The sequence below is a fragment of the Acinonyx jubatus genome, chromosome B3 (assembly GCF_027475565.1).
Source record: "Acinonyx jubatus isolate Ajub_Pintada_27869175 chromosome B3, VMU_Ajub_asm_v1.0, whole genome shotgun sequence".
Lineage (NCBI taxonomy): Eukaryota > Metazoa > Chordata > Mammalia > Carnivora > Felidae > Acinonyx > Acinonyx jubatus.
The window spans coordinates 113,698,333-113,710,564 of NC_069386.1; the positions used below are offsets into that span (position 1 = coordinate 113,698,333).

General features: G+C 41.1%; 1 protein-coding gene across 1 annotated transcript in view; it reads right to left on the reverse strand.

The window, feature by feature from the left end:
- Positions 1-1,069: 1,069 nt before the first annotated feature.
- SYNJ2BP (synaptojanin 2 binding protein) overlaps positions 1,070-12,232 on the reverse strand; it is a 37,043-nt gene continuing 25,880 nt past the window's right edge. The window contains exons 3-4 of the mRNA XM_015071716.3: positions 7,470-7,565; positions 1,070-5,485 (exon numbers count right to left, since the gene is read on the reverse strand). Of these exons, the coding sequence (XP_014927202.1) occupies positions 5,345-5,485; positions 7,470-7,565 (237 nt within the window). The 3' untranslated portion in view covers positions 1,070-5,344. The remainder of the gene's footprint in view (positions 5,486-7,469; positions 7,566-12,232) is intronic.

The window sequence follows — 12,232 nt, forward strand, 5'->3', positions numbered from 1 at the left end:
GCAAAGCTTAGGAGAGATTATCAGCTATTTTAATGGCTTCCTTTACACATTTAATCTCTGGTGATATTCCCTAGGCACTAGGGTTTCATGTCCATGTGTCTTCCATTCCAAGTTGCAACAGGGCATCTATTTGATCTGAGAAACCGACAGCTGTTCAGATCCAGGCATCATAAGATCAAAGTAGAAAGGAAGCAAAATAAGGTTCATAAGGAAAATAATCTTATAAGAACTAACATTTTAGCCTGTGGGTAAAATGCACATATATTCAGGAATAAGAAACTCGTATTCAAATCAGCATTGCAAATACAGAATTAAATTGGAATTCAATTCAGAAATCTATAAACTAGTAAGAAGGGTCATCCCATTTGCCTGTGATTGGTTAATAAATTTAATGATTACAGTAAATACAAAGTTCTTTTGTAAATGACTCTGTTAATGATTGTCTTGCATTTGAAAACACACTTCAGCCCTCTCCCCCTGAAAAAAGAACATGAACAGTATGGAAAACGTTTAGGAACAAGACCTAATGTTTGTATAACTTCTTTAGACACAGCAATACTTTCTTTATAATAAAGGCTGATATGGTCCCAAGTGCATCAGGTAAGCAGACCAAGTGCTTTATAGTATGTGTGTGTATATATACACGTCAACATCAGGCAAGAGTCTATGGCAGTTAAGAACCTGGTTCCGATCAGAACAGAATTCCTTCAAATACTGTCCTCCTTCTGATCACAGTTGTCCTTTTGGATGTGAATGCTGGTCTCAAGATCTGCAGACAAAAGAGGAACGGCAAAAGGGGCCTATTCCAGGACAGTAACCAAATCTAAACCCATTATAGGTAAGAGGTTGAGAGCTTCGTAACTTAATCACCTACTTCTAGATGATGTTAGCAAAATACTTTAACATCAAGATCCCCAACAAATACTCCCCCCACGATCAGATAATGAGCCATTTCAGCTTAGAGTGACTGTATCTTATTTATCTTTGTATCCACCACCTAGTGCACACTAGACGCTCACTTGTTGAGAGAAACAACTCTCATCCGTCCAAAGATAAATTCTGACTAAAATTGACTAGAGTAAAATCTTTATTGGCTCCACGTGAGATTACATGAATACCACTCCCCCTCCATACTTGACAGCCTAATGGTTATGTTCCGTTTCTTTACATATTCCGTTTAAATTGCTATTTACACAATAAAAACAATGTCCAACATCAAAACACACACACACACTTCTCTAGTTTAAAACTACTGGAATTTGTTTCAGAAGAGCTTGTGTGATTGAATTTGATATTAGAGCTTTCACAGATGATTCTGTGGGATCTCCCAGTTTTGCCCAATGGCCTGCAATACCCTTCAGCTGTCAGCTCTTCCCGTCTCTGTTCAAGGCCCAAAGACAGAAGATACAAGTGGATGGAGATAGAAAGGACATTGTCTATGTTCATGTAGTGGATACATTCAAGTCACAAATATGAGATGGAAAGGGCACTTCTACAATAGACTAAGTCTTTGATCTGACTTAGATCTCAGATCTCAGTCAGTTTCTCTCTGAGCCTGGATTTTCTCATCTCTAAGATTAATCCTAGAATCTTTCTGGTTCCCTTTTAGCTCTAATGTTCTATGATTTGGCTCTAATTTATTTACTAGCTGCACACACTGAATCACTAATAACATTTTGCTGGCCAGTCCTTAGCAAATCAGAAGCCACAGAATGCTCCACTTCTCATTCCACATCCACACTTGGGCAGAAGCTCACAGTTCGGCTCTAAAAGGCCCAAGTGAGGGGCGCCTGGGTGGCTCAGTCGGTTAAGTGTCCGACTTCAGCTCAGGTCATGATCTCACAGTCCGTGAGTTTGAGCCCCGCGTCGGGCTCTGTGCTGACAGCTCGGGGCCTGGAGTGTGCTTCAGATTCTGTGTCTCCCTCTCTCTCTCTGCCCCTCACCTGCTCATGCTCTGTCTCTGTCTCAAAAATAAATAAACATTAAAAAAAAAAAAAAGGCCCAAGTGAAATTCTCATTTTAGACTGGAGCAATGCCTGCATGTGATTTGACTATTCAAGTTATTTAAGAATTTAAATGCCACAGAGCATTGTTTACTGACACTGCATACTGGAATGACCTGATGAACTTTATTTTACTGCTGCCTGAGTCCCACCCCCAGAGATTCTATTGAGTTGGTCTAGGTGCTTCCGGGAACCAGAATTTTATAAGCTTTCCAGATGATTCTAGCCTAAGAAAAAGAGGACAACTATTGGCATAGAGCAGCGATTCTCAAAGTTCACGGTCAACCAGTCACCTGGAGGGATTGTTACAACACAGATTACTCAGTGCTGTACTGTTTCTGATTCAGCAGGTCTGGGATGAAGCCCAAGAATTTACTTTTCTAACAAGGTCCCCAGTGATGCTGATGTTTTGACACTTTGATAACCACTGCGAATAAGAAATATCACTGACAGTGGCATCCGATGTCCTGAGTTAAATCCTGATTCTTCCACTACCACCTATGTAATCTTAGAAAAGTAATTTATTATCCTTCCTTTGGTGTCTTTTTAAACAATACTTAGATCTCAGAGTTGTGAGTCATAAACATACAGTGTACCAATCAGGATTTAGTACACTATCCAGCACAAAATATGGTAACAAGTATTAATTTCCTTTTCTATTGTACATGGCTAGATGGTGTGAATAATTAAGTTAAATCAATAGCACAGATTAAAACTTGGCAGGAAAAAAGAAAACAGAGACAATGGAAGCAAACGATGTCTTATTAAAATTATTCATATAAGATGATAAATACAGAAGTGTTTTAAGTATATGGTCTTAAAATACTTTCATTCAATTTTTAAAACTTGTACATAGTAATTTAGGTAGCAGGAATATTAGACACAATCTGTAAAGTGAAAGATCTATATAGATCATGAATTTTTTAAATGACCTACAATGGACTTCAATACTTCATCCAGAATAAAAGTTTTCTAGAGAATCAGGAAAGTTGAATGGCATACTTGCCTAAAACTTGAATCATGCCTAAAACTTGGGTCTTTTAATGCTGTTTAATTCCAGAAAAAAACTAAATTATTAAAGTGCATAGGAATCCCTATTATTAGACAAAGCAAAACTTCTACCAACAAGGGGATAAGTGTCCTATTTATTTTGAATGTCTCAAGGTCCTCTCAAGAGTTGATGTCCAAACCCTGAGATGAGTTCCGGGAGGTAAGCAGGCCCTTTGCGGAAGCTTCTGCACCAGCCTCCAAACGCAGGGCAGGCACCCAGCGTGGTGCCTCCACAGCGGGACTGGTTGAGGTGAGAACTAGAACACCGTCCGTACTCTCTGTGGGCCCTACAGGTACAGTCGTCTAAGTGAGTCTCAAAGGTACTGAACAGTTCAGGTGTAAGAGCCTAAGTCCTACTGCGATTGTTTAAAGCAAGTTTCTCCTTAGAGCAATGGTTGGCCCAGAGGAAAGGTCTAAGGTTTTTATTTTTAAAAGCCTTCCCTTTACACTCTGGCCTGATGTCATTATGTGACAGCTTTCTTTTTTGGAATTCCTGAAAAAAAAAAATGTGATGGCTGCCTGCACATCTCTGTTGCTACATCATGTTCTGAGTTTCTTTTTCCATTTGTTGTTTTCAACTGTTACTTATGATATACTTTTAACTTCTCATCTATTTATGAATTGCCTTAATTAGACTGTGAGCTCCTCAAGGGTCCTCAATTTGTCCCCTTTCTCCAGGGAACTTTCCCAAGTGTTTTGAGTCTCAGGAACTGTTCCCTTTTGCTGTCTGCAGTATAAATTTGACATTCTTTGTAAAAGTGTCTTAACAAAGCTGGTGTCCAACCAACAAGTGTAAAATATTGACTAGATTATCCACGCTAAAAGTCGGACACGGCTGGTTGCCTCAGGGCAGGTGTTCACACTATTGCTGTCGGGATCATGTAAGGCCTGTAGCTGATAGCCAGTATATCTGGAGGGCGGAAATGATTTCTTTTTAAGCTAGAGAATCTGTCTTGGTTCAGCTCTCCTTAGTTAGGGCCTTAAAACCAACATTCAGTAGCACATGAACGGACTGGTTCCTATCTCATTAATGTCTTTGGTATTCCTGAGCATCCATTCATCCATCTCCTTCTCTCAAGGTCTCCCCATGAAACATCCACCAAACTTCCCTATCCACTAAGATAAAACTCTTTTCTTCCCCTTCCCTGCAAAATGGTTTGTTCATTCAAAGCCACAGCCGGTGTTTAGATCCTCTCAAAACTACTTGTGATCCAAACCCTCTCAACTGAGTTGTAAGCGGAGCTGCTTCATGCCTGTCCTGACAGAGAGCGGCTCCATCACTCAGAATTTGCCTATTTCTAGAGACCAAAAGTCTGTTAGATGGCCTGAGAGGGTTCAGGTGTCACCTTGGAGGCACCGCCACAATCATGCCAGCTGATCCTTTAACAGGACTGTGAGGTACCAAAAAGGTCCCTAGGGCAGTCCAGAGACCAGTCAGATTTACCTTTGCATTTCAAAGATTGGGGAACAGACTGACTTACATGAAGCTGGATTATGGCATTTTACCTCCACTCCACCACAGCTATTGTAAGAAGAAATATTGTTCTAAGATTTCTGATTAGTTGCTTTGGTCTTCTCTTTTTCTTTTTGGGCATCTTTGTAAGGCTCACTCCCTCAACTTCTGCTACGCATCGCATTCTTCCATTCAGAACATCCCTTATAACAGAAACCTGAAACCACAGAGCCGCTTTCCACTTCTTTAATTCTCCACGAGGCATCACTATTATACTGTCATATATGGATGTGTATATGTGTGTGTGTGTGTGTGTGTGTGTGTGTGTGTGTGCATTTGCTTTTTTGAAAAAGCAAAAATGCTCTCCTCACCATCCTGTGTTTGATATAGGCACCCAAGTATGTAGTTAGAAATTAAATAAAGGCCACAAAAACTTCCCAAGGAAGATCATTAAGGAGAAAAATCCTCTCTTCTCTTGCAGCACACAGCTGGCCTTTGAGGCATGCCAGCTAAGGAACAGGTATCACCCGTGCTGATGGGAAGACTGGACCTTTCCCTCTTTGGGTTGTAGCTGAACTTCTATTGGTGGTCCTAGCAAAACAGATTAACTCCCCATTTGTTCCAAGCCAAGTCTTGTCTTCAAACAATGCCTTCACTCTCCCATTAGAATATAAGGACTTGGAGATTTGGGTGGCGAGGTCCTGGCTAGGTAGCAGTCTCTTAAAATGATGTGTTGGCTACACAGAGAGGGAAGGATATGGGAGAATGGCAGGGGAGGAGGGTGAGAGGGAGAGAGAAATGTATCTTCTACTGGGAGCACTGGAAGACAGCAAGCTTTTCAAAGTCGTTGCCGGTATCTCATGAAGGCCCATGCTGCTACCATGGTGAGGGCAAACACTGGCACCAGCACCAGAGCTATGGGGATACCACTCGGCTCCCCTTCACTTCGATGTCCTATAGGCCCATTCTGCACCTGTAACTGGAAGGAAAAGAAAAACATTACTCTAGTGACCAATGTGTGTTTACCCCAACTGAAATGTCCACGCTGACACATGACCCGGGTCCAGACCACCCAAAGCTGTAACCTCCAAGAACTATCTAGCGGGAGCCCTCTCTGTTTGTTCCAGGTTGGTACCTCAGCGTCATCAATTCTCTGGAAATAAGTCTGATGGGGAGGTGTTTAACCTTGCTGTGCTACTGACCTAAAAGGATCCGAAGGTAAGCAGATAACCTCTTTCTGTTTCTGTACTGCCTCCACCAAGCTCTATGTCTATCATATTAGGACAATGAAGACATGAGCTGAAGCCTATTGATCCTGTGGGGAAGCTAGACATTATTGGGCGGGGGCAGGGAGTGTCGACCTTCCTAGAAATGTTTACTTAGAAAGATTGCCAGTCATCAGAAAACAGTAAGAGCAGATCTGAGCAATGTTAACACAGGTAGGGTGCCATTTTGGGAAATACTTTGCAATTCCCAAAAGGCACCCGCTCCCTCCTAATATAGGGTCATGTCCTTCATCTCTACTTTCTAGCACTGGGCACAATAAAGATGAAATTTATATGAAACAGAAGTAAAAGACTCGGAGGGAAATAAGGAAAAAGAAAAAATCATATCCAAGTGGTAATAACCTTCCACTGCCTAGGCATTCCCTTTTGAGGCTGGTGGCCTTTCCTAATATTAACTTTTAATAGCTAACTTGCAATTATGAGTCATAATACCATCTTGTTTCAGTTCAATGGTATCGACCTCCTCATTGCAACCAGTGAAAAGTCTGACCATTCCATCTGAAAGGCAACACCGCACAAACTATGTTTTCTATCCTCTCTCCCACCTACCTCTACATCTTTCACTCATTTCCTGTTGAGATTTCCTGAGAAGGCATGCCAATAGTAAGATATGGTTTTTAGGGCTAGGCCAATTCTCTGACCAGAAATTTTATCAGGAGTTATTTATGGATGTTTCCTAAAATGTGAACTTTGAAAATCATTTCCCACATGCCTTCAAAAAGCAATAATCATACCTGAAGTGTATACCTGTGTTCGTTACTTGCCTTTATCTATTGCACAAAGCCTTCCATGCTTTAGAAACAGAAGAGCCAAGGCAGAAACAGCTGATTACCAATACTGTCGCTTATGGATCTGTTTTCGAATCCATCACATGCAGATTCTGCTTGCAACCATGGCTGTTTTCTCAAGTGTCTTTCATGCCTAGCCCCTTCCAATTTTGAACTATCTCCTGTTAGGCCCTTCTTCAGGCTCTGAAGCCTCACTCAAGAGCTGAGTGAGGCAGGACAGCATTAATTTAAGAGGGAGTAACTTTAAAGGCACACTGAACCTATGCTGTAAACGCACTCTGAAGTCCTTGGTGCTATGGAAAGAATTAGGTCTACCTGGCTTCTCCACCCATCATCCAAATTATAAAACACTAGGAACTAAGACGTGGATGCAGGGATAGGTGCTGCTTTGATGAAACTCCGAAATTCATTTCCTTTTTCCTGGAGTTCCCCTCTGAGCATTATAGCTTTGGTCAACAGTGTCATCAAGATGGTAAGAAATGGGGTTCATGGTGGTGACAGGGAAAAGCACATAGTGGGTATCAGAAAATCCACCATCTTTCGTTTACACTTTGAGTTTCCTTAATAAGTATGTTCAAGGGCAGACATAGGCTTCCCTCCCTACTGAGAATAAAACTGATGCCGGTTGTATTTTTCCCCATTTATTTAAATTTTGTTGTCACGCTTTATATTTAAGGCACATCACCTTGAAGCCAGGACCTAGGCTGCAAGCATACTGTTTGAATTTCCTTTCATGATAAGCGGAAGTCCCTGCAGACCCCTGCCTGTGCCAGACAAGCTCTTTAAAAAAGTGAGAATGGGAGGGGGAAAAAAAGCCAAACGCACTACCGAAGAGGCTTTATTCCCACAAAAGCCTGGTGCCAGCTCGCTGGCTGCAAATAACACCTACCCTGTGCTGTACTCTTAGGGACACAGCATAGCCTGCGTTACGAAAGAGGTCTACAGCATCCTGGTGCAGCAAGTTCTTTAGGTCTTGGCCATTTACCTGTCAAAAACAGCAAGAAAAGTAGTGAGAGAGGGAGAATGTGAATTCTCCTAAGTCAAAGATTTACATTCATGTGACTGGACATTTAAAAAACTACAGAGCAAATTCCAAGGGCTAGGAGAATGGGAATGTTACGTAGAACTCAGAGTAACTTTTGTCATTTTTAAAGCTATGTTTTCCTAGAACTGAGGTTCCATGGGCCATTTGAAGAGCACCAAGGTTAAAAAAAAAAAAAAAAAGTCTCTCCTTCACCTTAGCTCTTACTGCCTGTCTCATTTTGACACTTGGGTTTCTGTTACAGTATTTGTGTGTCTTCCATGAGCATCAGCCTGCTTCCCTACAGCCGACATGGTCTTCCGAGTTATCCTCTATCCTTTATATTCCTAATCCTTGGCATTGCCAGCGTCAACTCCGGAAATATAACTTGATGAAACTCTACAAATGTAACTCTACGAAACAAACCTACTAGCCCATTTTATTGGTCTTGTTCAATTGTGAACAATTTCCCTTGATTCCATGAATACTCCCATCCTTCTCCAATTTACTAATTTTACACTATTTCTTTGATGATATAAAGTCCTAAAAAATGTTTCAGTGTAGGTCAGTCCTACCACTTAGAGGTGAGAGGTGACCGGTGGTAGTAATACTTTTTAGCGTCAGGAGTGACAGTGTCCACAAGTGACATCTATCCGGTGCTGTACTCAGTGACACAGCATAGCCCACTCTATGCAAGATTTACACATCTTTGGTACACGTTGGTGTCCGCAACAGCAACAGCACCAAGAACACTTAATGTATTTACTTGGTAGGTTCTGTGCTGTTTGCTTCACTACGTGTGTACACGTACACACTACGTAATGTACTTCTCACAATAATCCTATGAGGTAGACACCATTTTTATCTTGTCTTCACAATGAAGAAACTCTACCCTAAGTCATAGTAGGTATAGGAGCTAGGGCTAGTGCTTTTAAATACTGGAAGGTTAAAGTGCCCTTGCAATTTACAGTTCCTTCTGTGCTATAATTCTTCCACCTTGACTATTCTATTCCACCTTGACTATTCTTTTTTTCTTCATTTATTTTGAGAGAGAGAGACAGAGAGATAGCACTAGTAGGGGAGGGGCAGAGAGAGAGAGAGGGAGAGAGAGAATCCCAAGCAGGCTCCGTGCTGTCAGCAAGGAGCCTGATGTGAGCCTTGATCCCATTAACCATGAGATCATGACCTGAGCTGAAATCAAGAGTTGGACACTTAACCAACTATTCTCTAACTATTGTCAGCTGAAGCTCAAGCCATTGACTTATTCAAGCCTCTCATCTTGTTACTATCTTCCTTCTCCAAGAGGTTCTCCATATAATCCCCTGCCAATGCCCTTGGTGAATTAATCTAACTAACAACACTTTGGTGTTACAGACTGTCTACCTTTCCATATTAACAGTTTCCTGCTCTATTTCCACTTTAGTCACCAACTGGCATATGCCTTTGACTTCAGCAATGGGCATGCTTCAGCTCCACTATCTCAAACTCCCGGACCACAATTTATACTCCTTTCACACTTCATATTCCTCTACTCCATGTGCTCATTATCCTCATCAAAATCTTTTAACCTTTTTAGGCTTTACTTGCATCCTTACCCATCTAGGAGTTCTTGCTGTTATTTCAACAAAGCACTTGGTAAACTATTCGAATCCCTAGCCCCTATGATCTTCTGCCATCTTTCCAGACCTGTACAACACACTGCATTTACTTTCCTTGTCCTGAGTTTAATGTTCCTGGGGAAAAATACACACACACACTTTCCAGCACAGATCCATGCTGGCTGACACTTGCTATATCCTCATGACCTCTCTACTAACCTGGTGAAACCCCTAATGAATTCCCAGCGGCAGCTGTTCCAGACCATTCCTACCATCAAACCCCAACTCCAACCCCATCTCTTCTCTCTGCAGATTCCTTTGCCTTATCTTTCTTGAGAATATGGATAACTTTCCACACACTCTCCATTTTCTTTCCACCTCGTTCCAAGTTTCATGACAGCCTCCCACTGCTGCTTTGCCCTTCTTTCTGAATTAGATGTTTCCTTTACCAAGGCCAAGCTATTCCCTCGTGCTCTTGATCATATCCCTTCTAGCCTTCTTATAGAACTTAAGTGGTCCCTTGCTCCTCTTGATTCCTTTATTATTGCTCTTGGCTCCTTCTCAACTAAAATTATCCTCATTTACACAGAAAACAATATAAATATTTCTTGAACCCACTATCACCCTCTTCCCATCTTTTCTCCTCTTCCTTTCATTGCAAACTTCATTTGAAAGCACTATCCTCCACTTCTTCAGCAGCCGTTCACTCTTTATTCCCTGGTACTCTCGTAACATAAGGTGGGAGGAGAGCATATGCTGTCCTGCAGTTCAGCAGTGACTTCCCATTCCCAAATCCTACAGCCCTTCCTGTCTTCAGACCTCCTCCCTTTTGCAGTTCTCTCCAATCTCAGCTTATGCATACGTAGCTCTCCTAGTTCTTGAATGATTCCTTTCCTGATGCCTCTTCCCTTCCTTCCTCTTTAAGGCGAGTAAATATTCCTCCATGTCAGTAGTCCTCTGTCTTCTGAACTTCTCTGCCATGATGACCTTTCACAATTTCACCTGTAATCTGCAACACAACTCCCAAATGTTTATCCTTATTTCTACTTCTGGATTTGCCAGTTTCTTGTTGGGTGCCTGAACCCAAATATTCTGTTAGATCCCAATCAATATATCCAACGCCTCCTTTTTTACTTCCCACAAAACCAGACTATCCCAACTTCCCTCTTCTTGCTACTACCATTCCTTCAGACTAAAACTCTGATAATATTTTTAAACTCCACTCTTTGTCAATCTCCACATAAAACAGACTATCAAATCCTATAGCCTAACATAGTATAATTCCTCGTACACGATTTTCTTTGAATTGCCTCTCTCTTTAGGCTGTGGATGCTTTCAGATGAACTATCATGATCACCTTCTCTCTGATTCACTTTCCTCTAGGCCCTCCCCCACTCTAACCTATTCAAACACTATGTCTCCAGATCAATCCTCCTAAAGTACAATCCTATGTATACCACTTTACTGCTTAAAAACAAACACAAAACTGGAGGCAGGGAGAATGATTTTTCATTCTGGTATGCAAAGTCCTCCAGGAAATGGCTCCAACCCACATTCCCAGTTTAATCTCACGTTATTCCTTTTCATAACTGTGCTCTAAGTCATATAACTCACTGTCCCTAGGACATAAAACATATATTCTTACCTTCATACCTGTGCCCTAGCTATTTCCACCATCTGAATACACTTCCCTTTTTAAAAATTCTATGTATCTAACAAGATCAGTCTTGCTGTCTATAATGTAGAAGTGAATATAGTTTTCTAGTTGATGGACTTTAATTTCATGCTACAAAGCCACCTTCTGATTAGTGGGTTTTTTTTTTGTTTGTTTTGTTTTTGTTTTGTTTTGTTTTGTTTTTTTTGGTAGCCATGCCACAGGGAAAGAACTTCAGGAGTCCTAGAACCATCACAATGAATTCTCAACAACTCAACTTTCCAGTTAATTCCTGGGGGAGAGAATAGGTGTGAGACTGCTGATTATACTGAGAAGGCTCCTGTAACTAATCTACCCCATGTGATAACTGTATTTTTCATTGTAAGGAAATAAGTGTTTTCTCTTAGAGACAAATAATGAAGCAGTCATGTCAACAAATGCCAAAGATACCAGAGCTCAGTATGAGAGCCAAGTTTCATAGTGACATGAATGCAAGTGGGAGAACTGAGTCACTACATGACATGCGATGGCAGGAGTACTGAGGTCAAAGTCATCTTTGCAATCACAGCCAACACTAATTGCTAGGAATCACTGCATATTTATCATCATGTCTGGAGAGGTCTCTTCATTTTACATGTACTAACCTATTTAGTCTTCGCGATGATCCCATGAGTTAGGAACCCCCCATGTTATAGATGAAAAACTTGAAAGGCTACGCAGCTTGTCCACAGGCATAAAGAATGGAAGCAGCAAAGCCAGGACTCAAATAGCCTGGCCGCAAAACCTTCACTTTAAGATGCAAAACCATACGGGTGCCTGGATGGCTCAGTTGGTTAAGCAGCCCACTTCGGCTCAGGTCATGATCTCACAGGTTCGTGGGTTCGAGCCCCGCATTGGGCTCTGTGCTGACAGCTCAGAGTCTGGAGCCTGCTTTGGATTCTGTGTCTCCCTCTCTCTCTTTCTCTGCCCCTCCCCCACTCCTGCTCTCTCAAAAATAAAAAAACAACAACACGAAACCATAGAAGTTTACATTGTAAGTAAGGATTTTATTTCAGGAACATATCACTATCCATCACATTGATGTTGTTCACTGAATTTTTACTGGTTTTACAGTTTCATTTGTTTCAAATGTTATACATTTAAAAAATTTTAGTTGTATAAAATATAAGTTGTTTATATATTTTTATTCATGTGCATATATTGAAGCAGCATTAAAATTTAAGAAGCTAAAATTTAGTCAAGTGCCACTTCATTGACAAGACCTTTCTAAAGAATTCTAGTGTGAGTGATTTACTTTTCTGTATCTCCATACTATTTAGTGATCTTAAAGCTCAAAGCGAACTCTGTCCTATATTACATCACTTTACATTGTACTGTAA